Source organism: Acanthochromis polyacanthus, chromosome 2 (assembly GCF_021347895.1).
Source record: "Acanthochromis polyacanthus isolate Apoly-LR-REF ecotype Palm Island chromosome 2, KAUST_Apoly_ChrSc, whole genome shotgun sequence".
NCBI classification, from domain to species: Eukaryota; Metazoa; Chordata; class Actinopteri; family Pomacentridae; genus Acanthochromis; species Acanthochromis polyacanthus.
In genome coordinates, this window is record NC_067114.1 from 37,700,805 (window position 1) to 37,725,971 (window position 25,167).

Consider the following 25,167-nt stretch of genomic DNA (forward strand, 5'->3'; position numbering starts at 1 on the left):
AAATACATATTCATTTAAAAGCAGTAACTGCTCTGAGATTCACATTTATCTGATTTTTCAGGCATTTTTTTTGCCAACTTCCAGCAGTCTAAATGCTGCCAAAGCTTTTCACGTCTAAAAAGAAAGCAATCCTAACAATAAAAACGGATACTCTTCAAAATGACATGCAAACATTTTTCACGTGGGCAGAAATTATTGGGAAAAACATCCTCGCCATTTGCAAGCTCCATGTACAGATTGATATCGAAGATTACTCCGCTGGAATCTTAAAGCAACATTCAGCTGGATGAATCTCATTTTCAGCCGCAGCCTCAGGTGGTCACAGTCAATTCATTTGCACTTATAAAATTAATAAAACATGAAAACAGTAAAGAAAATATCAACTGACTTTGCAAATTGAAAGTCCCAAGACACACACACACATAAAAAAAACTCTCTTCCAAACAAACTAATGAAAATAAAGACCACATGCAAAGTGCAAATGTGGCAAATTCATCACACCTGATGCAGAAAGTAAAAGTACGTTAATATTGAAAGAAAATTTAAAGGAGGCGATTTGGGTCTTACTCAAATATTCAATTTCCTTCTCATTTCTTGACAGAATTAACAATTAAGTCCAACTAAAAGACTTGTGAGCTGCCTTGAACTTTTATTAGGAGACAGAATGTTTGCTTATAATAAGAAACATTTGGATACACAAACCATGTACAGTATAGACCCTATAAATAACTTGTAAAGACTTTTTTTTTTCCTGCTTAACTGTGCCGTCTGGTATGAATCATGGAATTTCCAAGAGATATGGATGCAAGTTTTCCATGAGGACTTCCTTTCAGATATCAAAAGAATATGTTAGGCAGCCTCCATATCATCAGTTTTATATAGTACTGGGTATTAGGGTTTCCTGTGAGGCTGCAGAAGCATAATCAGTATCATTTAATGAGGATGTGTTTGAAAAAAACATGGAAAACTTGCTGTCAGTGAGATTTAAACTCTCTGAACTCCAAGCAGGTTTGACTCAATGATGGCTCATTTTTTCCTGTAATATAAAATCCTGCAACTCTGTGGAAAAGTACAACCATGGAGAGAAGTACAAAAAAAACAAAAATGTCTTTGCGCACTATGACAATTTGGCAAACCATCAATCAACACGTAAAACATTTTCCTAAGTGCTCACAGAAGTCACCAACACTAGAAAGAAATGAGGGCTCTAAGTATAGATTTTTAGCAACTTTTAATTTTACAACCTCTACAAACTCAGCGTTTTTCACTCTAATCTGCACATCAGTTCTAGTAAGATGCTTCACCATAAACACAGCCTACAATCCACCTGAAAACTCTCTGAATTTTTGTCAAAATGTCTGCTGATCATAGCTGGGTCACTGGTAGCTTCTTGGTTGCAAGAAACAATTATTATTTTTTGTTTGTTTTAACTGGATCTCGTGCAAAAAGTTTGTTTTACATGATTTATTTTATTATTTAACGGAGATATGTGGAATGAAATGACTTTCATTAAATATCACATTTTTGGGCTTTTTGGTTGTTCACGTATGATATGTTCAAGGACCGTTGGAAAATTAAAAAGCTCATATTGTTTCTGCTACATGCTTTTCAAACTTACCACTGGATTTTGACTTTAAACTGTTAAAGATCATATTTGAGCTTTATTAAATGTAGTAGAAACTAAACCCCAACCAAGAATCTTGACTTTACAGTGATGTTAAACATTTATGATAAACCAATGGCCTTATATTTTAGCTGAAACTAGGATATGCAGCAGTGCTCAAAGCCAGATTTACTGTGATTACATTTCATGACTAACTACAGATGTGAACCTCTTTAAAACTGTGAACTTATAAGGTCATCTTGAAAGGCAGTTGGTACCTTCTGGCATAATACATAAGAAGACGAGTAGATTGCTGCTGTTGCTTTGATTTTATGGTGTGGCGTCTTCATGAGGAACTTCACAGGTTAGCAGAAGCTAATAGATTAAAGGTTGAAGCTGGATTTTTTTTTTTTCTAGTTGAGCGACAGTTTGCTTTCAGGAAGTAAAAGTACATCATAGATTTATATCAGCCAGCTGTTGGGAGCAGGGGATGAAGGGATAAAAACCCATTTTGAGCAAATGATGGACCGGTGAGCAGCTTCTTCAAGAAACAAATCCTTGGTGTTGCTAAGCAACTCAGAGGGGTATGTCTCCATACATCATTAAAGCTGCACTTGCACACCTGCCTGTTGTATGATGAAATTTACATCCACGTGACTCCTCCTGGAACTGTCATGTTTCCACTTTGTCTGATTTCATGCACATCTGTTGTGTGAAGCCATCTGGTTCCACACTGTCCTGCCTAATGAAGGCTTGTTAAAGCTCTTCATTTCCCCATTCTGTCTATTCTATCAGCCATAACTTCACAGCATGGAGACAAATCCATCCAAGAAGTGACCCTGCTAAAGAGCAATGTACCAGATGGCTACATGCAAAGCATATGTTGTCATTAACTATGCAATAATGCAGCGACGGGAGCAGATTTTCTTCATACTGTGATTTCCATACTGTACACAGCCATGTGACACAAACCAGTCCAAACAAGAAATATGGAGCAAAACACACTCAAGTGATTTATAGTATTTCACAATTTTAAAAGATCATTTCTTTGATAATCTAGTGAGGTAAGCTGAAAAACAAACCTTGCTGATATATTTTATTTCTAAAGTTAAAAAGCGCTTAACTGAAAGGTTTGACTCAACAATTACTGAAATCAAATTACCAGTGAATTACACCACATGACCAACACTATGGGATCATGATTATATATCACCATTATTAATTACGTTTAGTAGTTATCCACTAGTATTTAATATTATTACTTTCACAATTAGATACTCCCATGTTGTCATGTTGTGTTATTTAAAGGCATTATGGAGGATGTTTTTTTTTTTTTTTAAATTTGTCTGATTCACACAAAATGAATATACTGACCTTTAGTGGACTTGTATGTATGGTTTCTAAAAAAATAAAATAAAATAAAAATAACTGTGGACATGGCAGGACCTGAAAAACATCAGCCAATCAACGCACTCGGACCGAGGCGTTTGGTTTGCTCCCTTTCCTGTCAATCAAAAATCTTCCGGCTCAGGTCGAGTTACGTAGATTACGTATGCCTTGGACTTACGTGTTTTCTGTATGTGTTGTTTTGGTATAGCTTCATAGTTAGCTGGCGACTTGTTTTGCTCATCTTTTTTTACATAATGGCAGATAAAGATCCAGGGGGACCCAGCCGTAAAAGACAACTTCACGAGTGCTACGCAAGTTTCTGGAGGGGGGCGTTTCTTCGTAAATGTTAAGAGGGGGGAGGTTAAAGGGGGGTGAGGGAGAGGTTGTATGTGCGCATGCGCATGCTACGTTCAAAGTTGTAGGAAATTAAATCTCCTCTAATGCCTTTAATACTGATATACAAATCCTTCCTTCAATAAGACAAAATTAGATTGTCCTTTATTCACAAAGCATTTTCTAGACGCAAAATACAAATACATTTTGCCAAAAATTAAATCAAGAGCTTTAACTTTCATGATGCAGAAACGCACTGTATAATGTTGACGTTTTGTGATTTCTGACTATGATTCAGGGAGGGAATATTAGCAGCAGGCTTTTTCTCTGCATGTTTGTGATTTCTTCAGCTGGTTGAACAAATTAGCTGTGTAGGTTTTTATCCCAGAAACAAGTCTCAGCGCACTTTGCATATTATTTGTTCTTTGTTAACATCGCATTCTGCTGCACTCATTAGACTTCGCTCTCTGTTGTTTACCACTCTTCTCCTCTGGACTGCAGCTGCAACATTAAGGACATTTTTGCACAGGTTGCTGCTGCAGGGTTGCGTGTACAGAGGTGTGACAGCTCTCCAAAAGTGACGCCAAAACATCTGGATTGTTCCCTGGTGGCTGTTGGTTTAGAAGGGTAGGTACTGTATATAATAGCAGCCAATTATCTGCTGCCACTGAACCATGTTTATCAGTAAATGCAGCTCACGACGCCTCACATCAACTATGTCAGCAAGCAACACTAATAAGTAGTTTAGCAGCTCATCACCTATTGAAAGAATGCTGCCTTCAGGGCTGTATAGCAATTTCCACCTCATTTTCTTACAATGATTTGTGCTGTATCGGGGCACGACACTAATTTTTTCCATTCTTACTGCTCTGTAGCTCACTAAGAAATAAATAAATCATTATTAGAGTTCATACAGCTTTCCTTCCTCAGTGACATAGTGTTGAAATTATGAGAATCAATTTGTTCTGGATATATTGGAGTCACAATCAGCCGCACATAGCGTGAAGGAGACACTTCTTTAAGGGAAGAGAACATTTTAGAATGAGGAATAAATGAACACATATACAGTATGCCCCCAGTTATTTATACACAATGACCCTAATCCCATATGAAAATGACTTAGCTGCTGTGGAAGAGCAATTATTGTCGTGTCAGATTTAAAGATCTTTTGAATTCACTAAATGAAATTTAAAGAAACTCTCAAGTTGAAGAAAAAAAATACACAGCAGCTGAACAGTTATTTTAAATGAAAATACATAAACATATTGCTCGAGTCCCTGTTTGTGTCTGATATGGATGCTCAATTACATTAATGAAAAAACAATCCCGGTGTATGGACATGCAAATATTTTATGTTTCAAAAGGCTGACTACTGGATGACAGCGGTGGACAAAGTATTCAGATCAATACCAATACAGCAAAGCAAAAAACTCCATTACAAGTAAAAGTACTGCATGAAGTGGAAGGAGAAAGTCGCAGAAAATGGAAGTACTCAAGCAAAATACTTTAAGCCTGTACTCAAGTACAGCCTGTAAGTGTGCTTAGCTATTATATACGTATACCATGAACACACATCATTCTGCACAGGAGATAAAACATCGACTAAAACTCATTTCTGAGAGAAGGACATCTTTGTTCTTTTGTTAAGTTATTTTTTAGATTTGTTGGCTAATTGTTTCATCTATAGATGATAGACTATAAAATAGTAAATCACAACCACCCAGAGGAGAAAAAAGGGCATTTATTCTTGATAAATTACCTGAATGACTACATGATTCATAAATTTGCACCAACTAGCATTTTACACAAACTCTTGACTGGATTATTTCTCCCTATTAATTAAATGATTTCAATAAACAAAGTGTTCTGTGTACAAACATGATAATCTGCTACACACTGACTTGTGCAGACCACATTCAGGACCTCAGCTACAGCGTCTTCTGCCAAAACCAATGAAAGCCGGATTTAGAGTTCAGGAGGTGGAAGGAAAAAGAAGCCAAACCCCAAAACTCAACTCAACTGCAGCAGATTTGCAGAGCAGCTCAGAGAATGTAAATGTCTTTTGTTTTTCTGATTAACAGATTCCCCCTTGCCTCCCCTTCACTGTTTACTTCTGAGAGTTTGTCTCCTGCAAACAGATGTGACAGTTTCAAGTGTTTCTGCTGCAGCTGTGTCAAGCAGGGAAGTCTGTCAGCCTCATCTGCTGATAAGGTGCAGTAGCAGCAATAATAGTCACCTCTAGGAGGATCAGGAGTGATCTGTTGTGTACCGGGCTTTGCAAAAGTGCTGTTACACTCGGTTTCATGATCTTTAGAGACGTTTACATGTCGGAGTGAAAAATTCCATTGAATAAACTGAAAGTTCTACCTTATAGGCAGGTGTCCTTAATACAATTTTTTCTCCGGTGAAGTTGTATCAAGATGGAAGTCAAAAGAGTTGAGATATCTGCTCTCCTTTGTGCTGAACATCAGCCGGATGATCGTCCACAGAGTCGCGGAGAGGCTAAAGAATGGTGAAGATCTTTCAGTGATCTTCCAAGAATGGTGAAGACCTGAAAGATCTTCACCATTCTTGGAAGATCACTGAAAGATCTTCACCATTCTTGAGCCTCTCCGCGACTCTGTGGACGGTCATCTGGCTGATGTTCAGCTGCTTGGCTCTGTCAGACTTGTTGTGGCCAGCATGAAGGAGAGCAGATATCTCAACTCTTTTGACTTCCATCTTGATACAACTTCACTGGAGAAAAAAATTGTATTAAGGACACCTGCCTATAAGGTAGAACTTTCAGTTTATTTGACGGAATTTTTCACTCCGACATGTAAACGTCTCTAAAGATCATGAAACCGTGTAACAGAACTTTTGCAAAGCCCGGTATTTCTATGTAACTGTCAATGCTAGGATATGTACTGGAACAAGGATGATCTACAGTGGCTCCAATTTGAAACGTACAGGATTTAAAGGATCTGCTGTCAAAGTCTCTATGTCAGAAACCTCTGGACACCTTCAGAGAGTTCAGTCCTCAAGGAATCAAAGCAGTTCTGATCACAATTGATGGACCAATATAATACTGTTAAGATGGAGACAATGTTTTGACTCATGAGTATACATGCTGCTCTTGAGGCAAATCTTCAACACTAAAACATCTACTTAGGTTCATGAAAACATGGTAATACAAAGGCAGATAGAAGAAAAATTGGCGAACATTTCAGAGGTCCAGAGCCTTTCACAGAATGATCTTGTGGAAATGTCTGTTTCAATTCTCAGTCATCCAGGTCATGGTAATCCAAGGAGCTTCAGTAGAAATCTGAAGCCAAACTGAGCTGAACTGAACTGAGGAAGCCTCTTTGATTAAAGGTGAAACATCTTCAAGAACCTACATGAGAAGTCTAGTTGATTTCTACTGAAGCTCCCAGGATTTGGTGGAAATAAAAAGCAAAAATGTGTATAACATTGATTCCCAACATTATTTGTGTCACTTGCACTGTCCATCCAGTGAGATGAGTGAACTTGCCCTTTGTTCACACCACCAGTGATCTAAAAGATCATTCTGGTCTATTCCAACCAACCAGTGATGTGGGTATTGTTGCCAGCTTTGCACTCGCCACCTCTGTTTCACACTGTAAATCACTCTACAGTCATTTTCCCTGTTAAAAGGGTGTTTTCCTTCCCACTGTCGCCTTCTGGTTTGCTCTGGGGGTCAGGCATATGGGTTCTATAAAGCGTCTTGAGACAATTTGACTGTAATTGGCGCTATATAAATAAAACTGAATTGAAATGAATTTGGCTTGGAAACACACATTCTCCTGCTACCTTCCACTGATTAATTATTTAGTTCAAAGTCACGAGATGAGCAATGATAGCTGAAATTGAGACGCGTTCAATAAATTTAAGATATTAAGTTGAATCAACTAGTCACATAGTGATTACAGATGGATTTGTTTTCTTTTTTACATTTTTTCTTCCTCATTTAACATTGTGAACTTACAGCATCAAGAACTTCTGTATGTTATAGTAATGCATAGATCTTATATTTCCTGAAAACATGTTTAAAATTATTGATGTAATATCTCAAAAGTGCGAAATTAGCACAACACTTAGAGCCATGACAACCACATAAATGTAATACACGGCAGGTTAAAATAACCAAAATTCTCATTTAAACTGATTTTAAGCTGGATGATAGTCAAGGTAATTGGTGGACATCTTGTCAAACATACTTATTCACTGTTGTGGAGAGTTTTGCACGAAAAGACTGACAATACCACATATTTCCCCAAAACATAAGGCTACAATTAGCAGACAGTTAGCTTAGCCTAGCATAAAGGAAACAAATGAGGAACAACAGTTAGCCGGACTGGAACTAAATTCAATGACTCACTAATTAATTCATTACATTTCATAAAATTAATCTGCATTAAGAGTGAAGCAAAAAAATAGCATGTTATAGTTTTATGGAACTGAAAATTTCAAAAATAAAAGACCTCTGTCATTTGCTTAAGACTCGTTTGTCTTCATAGACAAAGACCTATTTAAAAAAAAGCATTTTGAAATAGAAAAGTTCATTAAGAAGAAGGCTTAACTGATTATCCATCAACTTCAAGTTGATAGTTTACCTCTATTTATTTATTTGATGATTTATTCTAATACGGTACCTTCATTGGAAGCTTTAAATTGATTGCTCCAGTGTGGGATCTTTCAAGGAACAATTAAGTCTTTTCTGAATATTTGTTCAGATTTTATTAGAATGTACAGTTTTCCCACCATTTTCTTCACTGCTACCTAGCTGTGTGTATGTAAAAATAAACCCTGATGCATAAACATCGAGTCCCTTCCACCCCGCATGACTTTTCAGCGGCTGACAGGTAGATGTCTGTTTCCCTGAAGCAGAGACCCTTCTGTGTGTCAGCCAGCTCTGGGTTTTTTTGGGAGCATTTTTAAAATCATTTTTCAGGCCTGTGGCAAAAGCTGCTTCGTGTTCAGGTGCACTTCAGAATGGACTTCAAGAACAGCACAGAGCAGACACCTGCAGCAAACTGGGAATAGATGAGTGTAAAGCTGGTGTGTGAGTGTGGTTTAGTGTTTGTGTGTTTGAGTGTGTCTCTGGTCAATACACGCATCCCTTAGGATTATCACACTCTGGCAGCGGGTGGCCTAATACGCCCATCTGTCAATCATTCTTACACAGGCTTACTGCTATATGGAGAGAAAGAACACAACACGTATCTTCTACAGAAATCCTCATCATTCATTGCGCGTGTTTATGTAGTTTTGCCTCCTTATAGAGGGAAAGTCAATTCTGAAGGCACAAAATGGCCTTTTCTTAGCTGCGCATTTTGCCACTGTGCTGCATTAATTGTTTGTTTTTGCTTGTCATTGTTGTTTTGTGGCTCATGCTTTTGCTCAGCTGTGGAATTCATGCGTCATTGTCTTCACTTAAAATGTATATTAAAAATTGGAAATGTGCTGTGGATTAATGGAAATGATGAGAGCGTTAAAGAGAGCTCAGCGGTTGTACAAATGGTTTGGATGGATGGATTTTATGGTGCTGTGCGAGTCCGTGCTGTGACACTGTGCTATGTTTTGTTAAAGGCGATCACTGTGGTTTATTTTAGAATGGCATATTTCAGATTAGTGGGGCCATTGTGGCTTATAGAGTCATACTAATGTTGCACTCTTTGCCTCAGTTGTAGAGATTCTGGGTGCAATTAGCATTAGCTCCCCGCAGCTTTCCAAAAAACAGATATTTACGTTTGTTTCAGTCTACTGTCGTGGCGGTGGGAATAGAAGCCTTTAGCCAGAGAACCTCAGGTCTGTGTCAGTGTAGTCAGACGTACACTTCAATATAAGCCTGCCATTTCTGTTAATTATTTAACATAGCGTCCCCCTCCCCTTCTGTTAGCTGTATATTGTCATTTTCTCCGGAAAACAACAGCAGCTACTACTCAATTTATACACTGAAAATGGCAAGTTTTACTAAAGATTTGGATTGTGCAGAAAGCAGGCCTTGCTCGTGTTTTTGGTGGAAGATTGCAAGTTTGCCACATCTGCAAGGGCACCGTTGCTGCATCCTGGGCTTAGCGCTGCCTAAGATGACTGAAAAGAACTACAAACAAGACAGTCTTTTTTTTCTGTATAGCAGAATGATAACGAATTACAGTCAGCAAAGCTCCTGGCAGCATGATGTGAGACTGGAGGTCCATAATGTAAGCAAAGAGCAAGTCCATTTAGTATTTTTTATAGACGAACAACAGAATTTTGAACTTGATATTATAGCTAAGCCAGTACTGAGAGACCGGAACTGCAGCAATGCGGCAATTTATTTATTTTTTTACATTGTTAAGTCTTCAATTAGCTGAAGAGACTGGATGAAAAAGGACCACAAAGGACATTAATGAGGGTCGGAGTTTCTCTTGATCAAAGACATGGAGATTTTGGAGCTTATGTAAGAACTGGATGTATTTAAAGCAGTGTTTCATTGAGATGATTGCAACATGCATGTTTATTCTTGATAAAACACTATGTTTAAAACACTATTGTACACAAACAAAAGATAAAAAAATAACTATGATGGTAGACATAATAAACATATTTGACACAATTCTGACTTAGTATCATCTATTGAAAAGGCATCTCTAAAGGACTCTTGCTAAATTATTGACGGCATTTCATTTTAAATTATAGGTATTTGTGTAAAAAAAATCCAGTATAACGTGGGATAATAGTAAGTTCTGTGCTCGATACCTGTGATTGTAGAGTAGAAGTGGTTACCTGCCAGTTGTGGTTCAACTGGAGTACAACAGCTTGCTGACCTGCGCTATTTTGGTAACATGTTTTCATGCACAGTTCTTTGAATTGCTGGCTATTAACTACAGAATATAGGTCACGCTCACACACTTTAACGGCATAAAGAACATCAGGCAACACACGTAAATGTTCGTCAGTGCCCTCTGAGAAGCCATTGCTTCTCCTCCAGCGATCACTTTGTGTCCTACTTCACAGCTTTGTCCGCCTTTGTCTTTGCGCAAGAATCTAAAAACTAGCCCCCATGGCGAGATAACGCTCTGTATTCAAGCACTGGAAATTGGAGTTACATTAGTCACCTCTCTGGGTGAGAATTAACTCAGGGCAGGCAGATGAAATAACTGGCTGATTGATTAAGCTCATAACCACCAAATTAAGACAATAAATAACACGCCGCACCAGTGCTCATATCTGGTCCCTGTCATGCATTAAAGCTGCACTTAGAGGGCGCTAACACTGTGGTTATCACTGCAGTCGAATATCCTTACATGTTGGCTCGTCAGATGTGACAAGCAGATTATTCCTCTCACCTTCTGCTGATTGAAAACTGAATCTGAATTTCTGATTTGATTAATTCAGCCTGTGGGCAGAGGTGCCACGCAGCAGAAATTCAACAGACATCCAAGGAACATCTGCCTCTACAACTGCGATACGACACCTTCTAGATTTGCACGCTGATGTTTAAATTTTAGCCCGCATACCACTGGAATAAGTGGAGGCTAAATCCATTGTCCTTAAATACAATAACGGAGATCAGAGCAGGATTGATTCTGTTGCACGCGCTGAAGATTATGGTCTGGATTAACACACTCGAGGGCCACAGAGCGAACAAACTGTGGGTAGATTTTTTTCTGTGTTTCAATGAGTTTGTGCCACATTTACAAATCTTTAGTCAATAACATGCAAAGAAACAATATAAATCATCCAATAGATCCGACGATTGATGATAAAGCCTCAGCATGGCAGGCATTTCCTGCAGGAGTCTTACTGGGCAGAGTCAGGCCATCATGGTGTCACGCCCTCCTGCTCCTGTGCGCTGTCTAATCAGTGGTATTACGAGCGGCTGCGCTGAGACACACAGCAGGCGCGAATGACTAATCAGTGTGGTTTAAATCCCGGCTCGACACTCAACTCGATGCTGGTTCATTGTTCATTCCCCCCGCTGCACATTGTTTCTCGGACTCTGTTTGTATATTGGATAACCGTCATCATTCCCCGCTTCTTGGACTCTGTCGTCCTCTGGAAGATCTGGCCCGTTTCTCAGCCATCGTAACTCTTTTCCTCCTACTGTCTTGGACAATTCGGCTCCCTCCTCAGTCTTCGTTTCCCCTGGACTCAGTAAGCACCCTTCCCTGTAATTTAGTTCATTTCATGTTTTGTTTATCTCAGCCTTCGGGTCCGCCCTCTGTTTAGTTTAGTTAATTTCTCCTTCCTGTTGTTCTCCTCCTGTTTTGGGATTCATTGCACATGGGTTGGTCACTTTGCAAAAGTGAACCAAATACACACCAAGCAATACTCAGTGAGTATCTGCACAATTTGAGAATGGGTTTTGAAGGCCTATATAAAGGCCCAAAAAAGGCCACCATTGTTAGTCCAGTGAACAGCATCATGCTGCGTCTATCACATGAACAACGTCTCCGGGCACTGGGTATGGTGGAGGCCGGTTTGAGCTACAGTGATGTAGCCAGGCGTATGGGCTGTTCCCAACCCACAATCAGAAGCCCGGTCCAAAGCATGCGCCGACGGATTGCTGCCTGCATCGAAGCAAATGGAGGCCATACTCGGTATTGACTGTTGTGACTGTGTTTGGCAGGTGCCGTTTTCTTTTGTGAAATTCTTTATTTTGAAATCGTTCTTGAAACTTTAGATTTTTGTTTCTGTATGCCAATATGCTAAACAAATGATTCATATGAAGAAAATCCAGTTTCAGGCTTCAAAATAAAAATTATGTTGGAAAGTATGGTCTCAAAGTTTCTATTGACTGTCGGTGTACTTACGGTTATGACAACAGCAAATTAAAATTTTTTTTTTTTCTTGATCCACTGAACAGCAAACTAGTCGTAAATGTATGTTGATTAGATATGTTTGTGTGATCCGTCACAAACAAATGTAATGTGGAAGAAAGTATATTTCAGAATTGAGAATGCAGTTGAGTTGCATAAGAACTTGTTTTTAGAAGACAGGGGTTGCAAAAGAGAATAGGGTCAGTTTGAGTTGGAAGAAAGAAATGTTAGACAGAGAGTAGAAGAACCTAAAGGGGCAGAATTGAGGCCGGTGCTAAAAGCACAAGGTCAGGCCACTGCTTTTAAAACTGAAAAATACTGAGTAGATGATTAGCAAAAGATAGCATAGTTCCTGTTAATAATCTCAATGTATATTCATATCAGTTTCTTTGTTTAATTAGCAAAAGCAATCACAAGCGTATAGTTTCACTTTGCATTGCTACATCACTTCACCAGTTTGCTAATGCTTCTGCTGTGCCCACTATCATTTGATCCACAGCATCTGTAATTTAAAGTTCACAAAAACGATGACATAGCATTGTTTTCTAGTCTGCTATTCGATGTAATGTTGATGTAGACTGGCCTTGACATGCTTGTCATAGTGTTTGAAGTCATTTTTGCATTCTCAAACGGAACTATTTTGTAAAAACTAGGCTTGTGGATAAGTTTTTTTTCTAAAGATAAAGAAGGAGCAATGTCCATATCAGTGCAGACGAGGCCTCAGTGTGCAGAGCGACTTTAATAAACACCGGCTTTGATTCCTGTCGAGGCGTCTCTGTCCTCAGAAGAAGCTGTCCTGTCAGCAGCGCAGCAGGAGAACAAACTGTCTTCACCACATTGAGGAGCATCAGAAATTCAATGGGTGAATATATTTTCAGGCTGGCGCATGAGAAGCATGCTGGAGGAAAACCGTTTTGTTTATATTTATTGACTTTTTTTCCCCCTCAACTACCGTATAGGAGATCTATAGGGTAAAACCAGGGAGCTCACAGATGTAACCTGGGGTCTAAAAATAGATTAAAAAAAAAAAAAAAGATTACCTGAGCCTGGAGCAAGGCAGTAAACCCCAAGTGCTGCAACACCTTACATGGAAGCTCAATGGGAGGCAAACTGCAAAAACTGTTGGCATAAAAGTGCTCCATAAATGCATTTTTTTGCACAGACAAAAGGAGATTTGTGTAGTTTGAACAGCTGCACATGTCATCTTTCTGATCTGATGTGAATAATTACTTCATATGAAACATTCTCTGGAACAAAACAGTAAAAGATGTTGAAAATTAAGTTACAGTGCAGGTAAATTTAATGCGTTTCTCAGTTGATACTTTTACTTTTCAGAATTCAAATCACTGTAAAACAACTACATATATCAAATTTCAGAATAGAGCTGCAACAATGAATCAACACATTTTCAAATACATTTATTGCCAGCTGGTTTTATTATTGATTCATCAGTTTGAGTCTAAATTATCTGTTCCAACCTTTGAATACGTGGATATTTTCTGGTTTCTTTCCTCCTCTGTGACAATAAACTGAAGATCTTTGGATTGCGAACAAAACAAGACATTTGAAGACGTCATCGTGTGCTTTGGGAGACACTGACTGACGGTATGAAACAGCTGAGATGCAGAACTAAAATACTTCTAAAAACAGCCAGCAGCTACCAGCCAGTTGTGATAGATTTTTGTCCTTAGTTCCAGCTTTTCCAACGTGTGTGTGTGTGTGTGTGTGTGTGTGTGTGTGTGTGTGTGTGTGTGTGTGTGTGTGTGTGTGTGTGTGTGTGTGTGTGTGTGTGTGTGTGTGTGTGTGTGTGTGTGTGTAACTTTAAGCTTTAAATCTTTCAACATTAGACTGCTTATCTGAAAAAAAGAGAAAACATTTAATGACCACTTACTATCTACTTCATCTCTAGAAAAGTGTAGAAAATTTTCCCCAATTTGTACTTGTAGACCATGAATTAATTTAATTGACAAAATAATCAGTTTAAATTATATTGAAAGTAATTGTTAGTTGCAGCTCAAAATGTGAGAAATATCAGAGTTCAGCTGAAGTGATGACTGATTGTCAAGTATTAAATTAATCAGCAACTTTTCTGATAATTCATTAATCAAATTAAGTATTTTCAGCTCAAATTCAGATTCAAGCTTCTTAAATGTGAGTATTTTCAGTTTTTTTCTTCTTCTCTGTAACAGTAAATAAAAGTATCTTTGTGTTGTGGACAAAACAGGACATTTAAAGATGTCATCTACATCTTTGGAAAACACTAAACATTTTTCACTATTTTCTGACTTTTATAGACCAATTTATTAAATAATTGACACCTACAGTCAAGCAGCAGAACCATGACTAGAAGTAGGTAGAGCTAAAAAAAAATGTGCAATGTCACACAGTTATAATACAAGAAGCAATAAACAAGACAACATTGAAAGTGGAATTCCTTGGATTGTCAAAATTTCACATATACAACTTTTTTTGAAGTGCTTAAAGGTGATACTAAAAAATGTGGGCTGCATTACATGACTTACAAAACCTATTTCACCATGCTGAATGGATCTCCAACAACTTGCTGACAACTTGCTCCTCTGTGTACTCCAATTACTTTATTGAGCTAATATGTTTTATTATTCTCTCTGCTCTGTGGAACACTGCCTGCAGTTCACCTGAAAACTCAAAATTTTTTGACTGCGGCAGAGTCGATCTTGGTTTCACTAGTGATCTAGTTAATTTTTGGTGATTTTTTTCAATGAGACGTCTAGAATAAAAACCTAAATTAAGCCTTCTTGTGTTTATTTTTCCTGGAACTGCACGTCATACATGATACAATCATACTGTCAGAAAGATGAAAATCAATGATGCCTCTTCAACAGATTCTAGCTAATTTATGGTGTAATTTTGGGCAATTTTTTTTAAAGAAAATGTGCCTTTTTGGGTTCAGAGAGTTAATCAACAATGACAATAACTGCTAGCAGCAGCCCTCTTCTTAGAGTCTGTGACCCCTGTCAGCCACTTTCATGCTACCCAGTTGTCAGTCCAGCCTTAAGAATGCAGTGAAATATTAAAACAATGACGTAACAAACGGCAGATTTGTGTGTTACATCATCTGCACCGAGTAAGCAAGATAAACTGTGAAAGCCACGGGGCTTATGGTATTTAGACACACACACACACACGCACACATTCAAACACACACACAGTCAAACACACACACCATAAGTCACTGTGATCAACATTCAAACCCACTAAAACGGCATATATAAAGCAAGAGGCTCAACACGACACAAGCTGTCTCGTGTAAGAAGGAAGCAGGCTGGGCGATGAGTCGAGGAACTTGGGTTGATGGGACAGAAGGTCATGGAGTTGGAGGAGGTTGATGATGGAGGACACCCACCTCTGCAGCAGGCTGAACCCATGGCGCCCAATCAAACATCCAAAAGTAAACATGTCCCATCCCAAAATCCGGTTCTGAGCAATGTCCAAACACCCACCGGCTACCTGAGCACCTTCAGCTAATCCTGGTTAGCGTCATAGCCGAGCGCTTGTTGTTGGGACAGTGGGAATGTTGGGAGTAGGAAAGTGGTGGTGTTGGTGGAGCAGCAGATGTTGACAGCGCCGGAGCTTTTTTTTGGGGTAATCCTGCATCGCCACGGTGTTCCATTTAGCCCTCCACCACGCCGCTGTCGTGTGAAGCTACCCACTGGCTGGTGGCGTCCATGAGGGGGTCAACAATTGCAGGATTACATCTTTAGATTAGATTAGATTCCTCCCTCTCTTTTCTCTCTTTTCATTCATTTCACCCTCAACCTCATCTTTTCTCTGTTATCCGCTGTGTATTTATTTATTTATCTGTTTGTTCATCTTTTCTCATTTTCTCTAAGGCCCTGTAATCCCCGAGTCATCTCTGCGCTCCACAAACCAAAGGCCCAAACCTCAATCCCAGCAGTGTTCATTTCAGTGGACGGGAAACGGTTTTTATTTTCAGTCTATATTCATTCCACCATGGTGAGCTGAAAGATTTTAAATGTATGTTGAAGCTGTAGAGGATTTGTGGTTGTTTGCTTGGCTTGAAAATGTCACTTTATCAGGTGTTAAATCGGAGCAGAGTCTGTTGCCATCGCCAATCTGCCGCTGAACAACTTCATAAGTGGCAACTAAGCAACGACTGTAATAAATAGCAAGAAAGGGAAAAAAAAAACATGGCATTTGTTCAAAAACTGCCTTTTTCATGTTTGTGAAAAACCTTTCTTGTCTTCTCACCTCCCTCTCACATACACAGAGTGAAATAATGGGATACAGCGCACACTGTACACTTGTCATTAAGTCTTAACTCTTAACTAGCAGTGGCCAATTTACAGCTAATTCAGGGAGACTATAAATATATTTCTAATCCTAACTCTGCCTGAATATTCAATGTATTGTAGCACTAATCCGTGTGTTAATCACTCCCAAAATCAATGTGACAGAAGTTGCTTATTGTCTACAGAAGGTGCACATGAAAAGTAAATGGTAACACTGACATTGTTGTACAGGAAAGCACCATTTTAATTTGGGTATACTGAAAAAAGGGATCAGAGCAAACATCCCATTCCCCAGACCTACCAAAACTTAACAATGGTAACTAAGTACATTTACATTAGTATTAAATTCTTTTGCATTTTAAAAAGTTTTATACTTCTATTTCAAGACATTTTAGATGGAAATATATATTTTTTACACTAGAAATTTCCTCTCAAAACCTTTAATTCACATTCACACCATTTCAATAACACCAAAATAAACTTGATCTGTGCTCATCAATCTCCGATGTTAATTTCATGAGGCGAAAAGCTCTACATCGACACCCTTCCAGGATTTATCCATTATTTTTGGAGCAGTGCCTGTGAATTTATTCCTGCTTTCACAGCTTTGAACTGGTCCAACCTGACGCAGACAGCAAGGTCTGACTTATTTAATTTTTAGGGAACTCGGAGTCAGCTCGGCGAAGTTGTCAGTGTGGCTGCGTTTTGTTGATGGACAGATGGACAAAAAGTTCAGAAGTCTAGAGATCACAGCTCAACCACCAACTAGGATGGCAAATCATCAAAAAACGGCGAGTAGGCTAATAGTAGTAGCTAATAGTAGGCTAATTTGTCTGCATTATATTCATCAATAGTTTATCAAAAACAAGGTTAGCAGTTAGAATGCATGCACTGCTCTGTGGTCCATTTACTTCTTCTATGGGAAACTTGCAGATTCTGATTTCCTCCCACAACCAATCGATTGGTTCGAGAGTCGGTACAATTTTCAGCTGAGCAAGATTGATTTGGTTCAGTACATCCCTCAACAATATGCATGCCATGGAGTGCAAGTTGCTTGCATGAACTTGTTTCTGAGAGGTAGTGACTTTGCTCTTTTAACAGGTTATAGCATGTGGGCACAGGTTGGACTGTGGCTCCATATCAGTGTTTATTTCTATGGTGTGGTGAGTTCAGTAAGCAACATAGCACAGGATTTCTAGAGAAATTAGAACCTCCCACTGTGTTTGGGCTCTGTTGATGGAAAGTAAATACAAATCAAAGCACCTCCAACACGTTCTGAAGGGACTGTTTTAATTAGAGCTCTTTAACCCTTTAATGCACAACAGATACAAATTTTCCATTGAATGTGGGTCACTTGTGTGCCCATGTTGTGCATCGAAAGGTTAATGGTGACTTATAAAGGTGATGAAAAATCAGCTCGCACAGCCTCTGCTCAAAACAAGCATTGTCGTTATCCCAACGCATGCACTGTCAGTACACTGCCACAAATATTCAGCTGCATGTGGGCATTCAGGGTTGGCAGATAACAAAATTTACATTGGATTGACAAAATTGAACCGGCCTTTAACCTCTGAAAATGTTCTAATGAAATAACTGAAACCTAAAGAGGTAAAGATCAGTGAAAGGGTCAAAAATTTTAAAAACGGTGTACAGTAAAACTCTGGTTTTCTTCATTCCTACCCTAATAATCATTATAAATCCCTCAGGTCCTCAGCTGGTGGGCCTTTGGAGGGCCCCAAACCCAAGGTTGCAAACCACTCAGCCACTATCCAACAGACACTGCTGCATCCAATCATGTAATGCATCAGAGTGGACATTTTTAGACTCAAAGTCTTTCAGGAGGCTTTTAAATGCAGGTCTTGCAAAGGAGTATTTTTACATTGTGGTACTTTTACTTCAGTAAAGAGTCCATGAGCTGTGTCCATCACTGCCAATGGTCACACTAACATTCTGTAATTCCACTCATATGAGATCAGTTTGGTTCCTGGCGAGTTATCTGATTTACAGACTCTTATGTAAGTCTGACACACACAAAAACCTGCACTGGACTGAGCCTTACAATCACTATCAATACAAGATCTATCAACTTCATCAAACCTCCAGTCGGCAGAATCAAATTTAATTCCACACCTCTGGGACCCAACAAAGTCAAAAGCTCCCTCCGGCCAAAGCATTGGTCATTTCTCCTGGCCTAATCGGTCTGGGATTGTCCTGGTGTAAACATAAACTTTCATCCTCTTGGCAGCGCTCTCGTAATCCGGCACAGGGGATTATACCAGGAGGTCATTTAGGAGGATCAAACCACGGGGGGATTTGAAATGTATCCCAAGGGAGATTCAGGAATACGAGCTCGATAGGGAAGGCTAGGTGAGGCATGGGTGGATGGAAGGGAGGAAAAGAAAATGTGCTGCTTTGGTACTCACCTATATCTGACTCTTTATGGTTCTTGATGAGCTCAGCAAGCTCAAAGTTCCCAGCAATAATAGCGACCTGGAGATAGACAGATGAAAAAGTGAGAAACAGTGTGAAGAGAAAGAAGTATATTTCACCAAACAGATCATTAAAATGAACACTCTACCAACTACATGAGCCTTCGGACAGAACAGCTCATGAGGGAAAACATTTGAGGCAACCAAACATGAGACCAAAAAGTGAAAGCAGAGAAGAAAAAGCTACTTTAATCACAATACTGGGATCTAGCGGGTCCCTTCTCGTCAGTTTCTAATTTATACGACCAGTCAGCGACTTCCACAATCTTCGTGGCTTTAATCATGTGCAGCCAAGAATCTAATAATCTATCACACACACGTGCTCAAGCCAAGATTCACACATGACACGGAGACAGCGAACACATGCAGAGTCACATGTTCACGTTTCTGACACACAGAAGATTGACAGACTGGTGACCGAGGTCATGGTGAGCTTACATTGTTCATTCACTGGTTAAAAAAAAAACAAAAAACGAGGACTTGCTGCAAAGTAGGAGCTTTTTTAATATATAGCTACAGGAAATTAAAGCTGCACCAACAATACAGTATTTTTAAACAGATAAGCCAGATAGCTAAGAGAATGAAAGGAATATAGATCTGTCACACAAAATGAAGCCTTCAACAAGTCACTCAACTCACTTCATTTCTTTTTCACTTCGGAATTCTATTGAATTTGGGATATGAACAATATAAATAGCAAGTCATAAGAATGGGAACGGGTTTAACATCTATTATTTCATGCTTCAATTTGGCTTAATTTAAACATAGACTGTATATAAAGATGGACGTAGCATCTGGCTCCAAAATTGAAGCCCACCCGAAAGTGGCTCCATAAAGCTTTTTCTCCATAGACCCCAAATCATTTTTGGAAAAAATAAAATTTCATTGACTGATTTTCTACAGCTCAGGATTTTTTTCCCGTTAGTTTTCATGGTTAAAATGAGAGATCAGTTGGCCAATCTTAAAATAAATCAATACTGAATTTTAAATAAATCGTTAAAGTTGGCGGAGCCAGGGGGCATGGCTATACTTGACTGACAGTCCCATTGACTGGTCTTGCCCCGAGTTGCTCTCCGGTCCAGCCTGTTTGATGACGCTTTTTACGTCACTGGCTCCAAAAAATCCAAAATGGCAACCAGGAAGTAGCAAAATCCGGGCTTCATTTTCTCGGCGTTGAAACCAACGGGTGACGTCACGGCAAGTTCACGCCTGAATTTAAATAGTAAACGGTCTGAACTCAGATAGCACTTTCGATGTTTTGTTTCCTCGTAGAATGGTGTCAGTATGTGCATCAACTCGTTATTTAAATACTTCCCAAGAGAGCATCCGTGACCACTAATGTGTTTGTGAAACTCCTTTGTCTATTTTCTTCTGGCCCAGAATTTGCCCCATGTATGCTGAAAAATTAGAACTGCATGGATGACGTGGATTTCTCCAAATGACCTCAAAGCTCTCTGTTTGGGACCAATTTCTCTAGTTTTCCAACTAGGTATTTACTCTGCTGTATTTTATTTTATTTTGTACTTTTTAATGAAGCTGCTAATTTGAAAATCCTAATAATTAAAAAAAAACTAAATAAATAAGTACTTTACTCGTGAATTGGGTGGATTTGTCTTGTTGTGAGGTAAAAACACAGCAGCGAGAGTCAGTAGGAGTCACTTATTCACTATTTTCTAGATTTTTATTTTTTTCATCAAAACGGTGATGATTCGCTTGATGTTTATTACTGAGGTCACAGTGGGTGGAGGTGGTGTTGCCCTCCTATTTGCATACATGAAGGGAGCAAAATGTCATGCAGGAAAAGCATCATAGTGTGGATTACAAATACACTTTAACCAGTCAAAACTCATTATTTCAAATTGTTATATGCAAATAAAATTATAGGCAGTCATATTTGTCAAACTTGTTATTACGGTATTGCAAATGTTTCACAAAATACTCTAAAAGCCACAAAGTGTTGCTCACAACAGATTAACCCTCTGAACTCCAAAGCATGTTTTCTTTAAAGACAAAAATCTACTAAATTATACATTTTCTTAGCCAGAAACTGGAAAGACAGAAAGAATTTTCGCTTTCCGATGGTCTGTAATCTATGAAGCGAGACGTTCGGTTCCGAAAAAATATCCAAATCTATGCTTAAAGTTGGAATGTGTCAATAAAACGACATTTTTTCTGGATGTCTTCTTTTAAGTTTTTAATGGGTTGTGTTAAAATCAAAAAATATGCACTTTTCACCTCGACTGAGAAGTCATGATTAATTCAGCTGTGTCTAACAGTCAGGTGGCAAGAATGTGGAAAGTAGCACAAATAACATCTATTTCTGAGGTTATAAAAGTGCAAATAGTAAAATCTTTATAGCATGCGGAGCCCCCATGTTTGTCCCAGCATTGGTGACACCTCTTGGTACCGGTACTTGGAAAAATGCTGAACATGTTGATTTCCAATATTTGTAAAACAAGAAATCAAAGAAATTCAACTTTTCTTTTCCTTTTTCATGATTTATGCCATTATAAGTGTGTCCTACTGCACAGGGGACATTTTTGAAATCTCCCTGCTTCTAGCCTAAACTCTTCTTCTTGCCAAATTAAAGTGACTTGAGCTCAAACACTGAACAGTGGCCACATGAAACACATCAGTGCAATATTTCTGTGTCCACAAGGGGGCAATAAAGAGGTTTGGTCCCGATCTGGTTGCAGAGGTTGTCATAGTGTCAGTGACACAGATCGTGCTGCCTGTTGTCATGTTGCTGCTTAAAGTCATTTCTGCAGGTGCTCAGATCGCTGGGTGTTATAAGTTTACAGTAAGGCCTCATCGCAGCAAAAATAGACTGATGTGCTGCACACATGCGCTCACACAGGCGCGTGCACGGCTCAGCCCTCAAGGGAAACCCGGCAGCATTATGTAAGCATGCCTCCACTGATTCCTGGAGAACAAATATTCAGGAAGGAGAGAAGAGAGAGATGGAGAGCAGGTGTATTATTAAAGCAGAGTTGGCTTGAGTAGTAATATCTGCCCCCTCCTCGCTCCACAGCCGACCTTTGCTTCATATAAATAAAAACACAGGTTTTCTGAGAAAAAGCACTCCTCGAAAGGACATGATTTCCACCAGCATGAATCCTCTTGAATCTTTTAACAAGCTGTGTTCATGTACAACAGAAAAAAGAAAAAAAGAAGATTAGTTAGATGTAGAATGTGAGTCAATAGATGTAAATTTGAGCTTATTCTTAGCAGCAAATGTGATGTTTCCTGTGAAGGCGATGGAGGAGGGGGATGCTGGATGCTGGCTGGATCTCCCACTCATTCTGAGGATCTCCCAGAGCGCCTGCCGCCATGTGTGACAAATCTATGACAGGCAATTTTCCAAGAGGAGCCCTGATCCTTGAACAGGCTTATTGGACGGGATCGAGTAACACATCAGAAAGAAGTGACAGATGAAGTTGTCATTTCCACGGTGACCTACAAACAGACTAATATAGAGCATAGAAGAAGCAGTGGGTGAAGTGGTTTTTTAATCCCAAGAGAAATTCAAGTTAAATATTTATAGGATATTTAACACACCGAACATTTTCTGGTCATTGCTTTGTGACAATAAAAAATCAGAGTATTGCAAAAGCAGACAAGCCGATCGAGTTGGCACCTTGTTCTTCCCAATAGCTTCTAATTTGGTGATTTAAAGAAGAAAACGTGTCAACATTAACACTGGGTCACATTCTGGGCTGTTAATAATATCTGGGTTAGATATACCTGTTGAAGTGTATTTCAGATTCTATGTTTAAATTAGTAGTTAGGACTTAATTCACATGATAAAACAGCCATTCAAATGTGGCAGAAGCACAAGTTAATGAATGTTTCTGGTGTATTTCAACCTGGCGTGTTTTCCTCCTGGTGTTCCTGAGCTCACTCAACCCAGTCTCCACATAACTACGTTCCTATACAACCGAAACCACACTCAACAAAAATATAAACGCTGTAAAAAACACATAAAAACACTTTTGTTTTTGCTCCCATTTTTTATGAGATGAACTCAAAGATCTAAAGCTTTTTCCACATACACAATATCACCATTTCTCTCAAATATTGTTCACAAATCTGTCTAAATCTGTGACAGTGAGCACTTCTCCTTTGCTGAGATAATCCATCCCACCTCACAGGTGTGCCATATCAAGATGCTGATTAGACACCATGATTAGTGCACAGGTGTGCCTTAGACTGCCCACAATAAAAGGACACTCTGAAATGTCCATCATGGATGTGGAGGTCCTGGGCTGGTGTCATATATATATTGATAACAGAGCCCCTTCTCTCCTTGATGGCTGAAAAGCAGGTCTCCCAAAGCAAGTTAGTCTGTGGCTCCCTGGTCCTCTCATCACCCCGATCTGTGCCCACAGAATCCCTGGTGGATGCTGTGGCCCATTGGGAGCAGCAGTTAACTTTGCTAGTTGGACTTTACAGTCTAAAAACACACATGACCACTTCTCATGAAGCAACGTGCTCACGGCAGCCTGCTCTGAAAGCTGGAAGACTTCATGACTGGGTATGCAGCAAGGCCAGTGCTGGACCTCTGTCAGGTCAGCCACTAAGAAATGTAGTTGTAGCTGCAGCTTCGCTCTAGCCGTCTTCTGTACAAGTGTCTCAGCATATTTTATTTAATGTTTTATATTAAAATTGTTAATGGTGTATCTTCCTCAAATTGCTAGAGTTCTTAAATTCAAAATAAACCTTTTTTCTCCTGGCCTTAAATAAAGATAAGTCATTAATATTGATCAATAATCATCAGTGAAATGAACATTGATTATTTTTTTTTCTGCAGATTACAGACTTGGTGCCCGTGAATGAGAATAATCTCAGCTGTGAAACCACAGCTGATGAATCATGGAGATGGTTTTATGAATCTCTAACATCCACTGGAAGACGAGAGCAAGAGCAGCCGGACCAAATGCTCAGCTCTCCACACACTCAGCAAAAGATAATATCGAGCAAAATGGCTGGTCCAGGTGGCTAATTTCTGTTAATGAATGTTTCAAATGACTCAATCATGTAAAAATCATGTTTCTTTGGAGAGCTGCAGGGAGCTGCTGCCCAGTGCTCCCCGCTTAAGTCGATTTCCCAAAATCTCTTCAAAAGTGGCAAAGAGAGCAAAGTTAGTCTGACATTTAGAGCCACAAAGTTAATGGGAAATACTCAAGGTTGAAATATGCAGTTATCCTACATTAAATACAGAATCTTTAACCATTTTAAGTCCATTTTAACCCAGACCTCTCAATGTTTCTTGATGTGCAACTCACCAAATCTGTGCTGCCAAGTGAGTGAAATAAGAAATTCTGTCATATTATCAGATGAAATGTGAGGATTGATTATGAATCAGCTTCATTCATCACAGTTTGTTGGCTTCTAAAGATCTGATCTTGGGAGAAATGTCACAGAAATGCTTTTCATTGTTTCATTCTGACATTTTAAAGTTGGAGATTGCCTGTTTACAAGTCCAGCTGACAAGGATTCAATGTTGATTAAAGGAAAATTAAAGTTTATTACAGACTACGGTGTCAGAAACAAAGTAATTGCTGATTATTTCTTGTAACTGTTGAGATCTCAAAATGCAATAACACAATAAAAAAAAGACCAGCAGTTAAAGAAATAGAAGCAGATAGATTGTAAGTGAAGAACAGTTTATCCAGATTATACTAAAGCTAAGTTCATATCTGTAATAATACTTCAATGCACATGTAAACTGTGAGTTTGCACAGCTGTGACTAGTAGGTGAAATGGGAAGCTACATGTGTCTGTAAATTGTGTTTGATAATAAAGTCACTGTTCATCTGTGCTTTCTCATCCAAACAGGTTTGATTATTTTGTTCACAACCTGTCTGACTACCTGAAAGTTTCTCACCTCATTGGGCCTGCTTTTAAAGAGGGTTGTTGCTAGAGGTACGGACCTGTACCCGTAGCCTGTGGACTACGGATACGGCACTTGCCATTTGCCAATCAGATACGCGAGATCTGGTCACGTGACTCCCGGTAGATGCTAGCGGTACGGACCCGTAGCATCGGTACTACAGGTATGGACCCTAAACCTGACCCTAACACTAACCCTAACCTTAACCTTTGCTTACCTTTCAACAGTTTGCAGTGGTTAGCAGCTTCTTGACTTGCGAGACTCGCGTACGGGTCCATATCTGTCTGGCAAATGGAAAGTGCCATATCCGTAGCCCACAGGCTACGGGTACGGGTCCGTATCTGTAGACACTACCTTTAAAGAG

General features: G+C 39.2%; 1 protein-coding gene across 1 annotated transcript in view; it reads right to left on the bottom strand.

Annotated features, from left to right (window-relative positions):
* The window catches only part of LOC110958200 (SH3 and multiple ankyrin repeat domains protein 2), a 329,760-nt gene that overhangs the window by 143,004 nt on the left and 161,589 nt on the right, over window positions 1-25,167 (bottom strand). Inside the window, 1 exon segment of the mRNA XM_051937780.1 lies at window positions 18,845-18,911. Coding sequence (XP_051793740.1) covers window positions 18,845-18,911 — 67 coding nt within the window.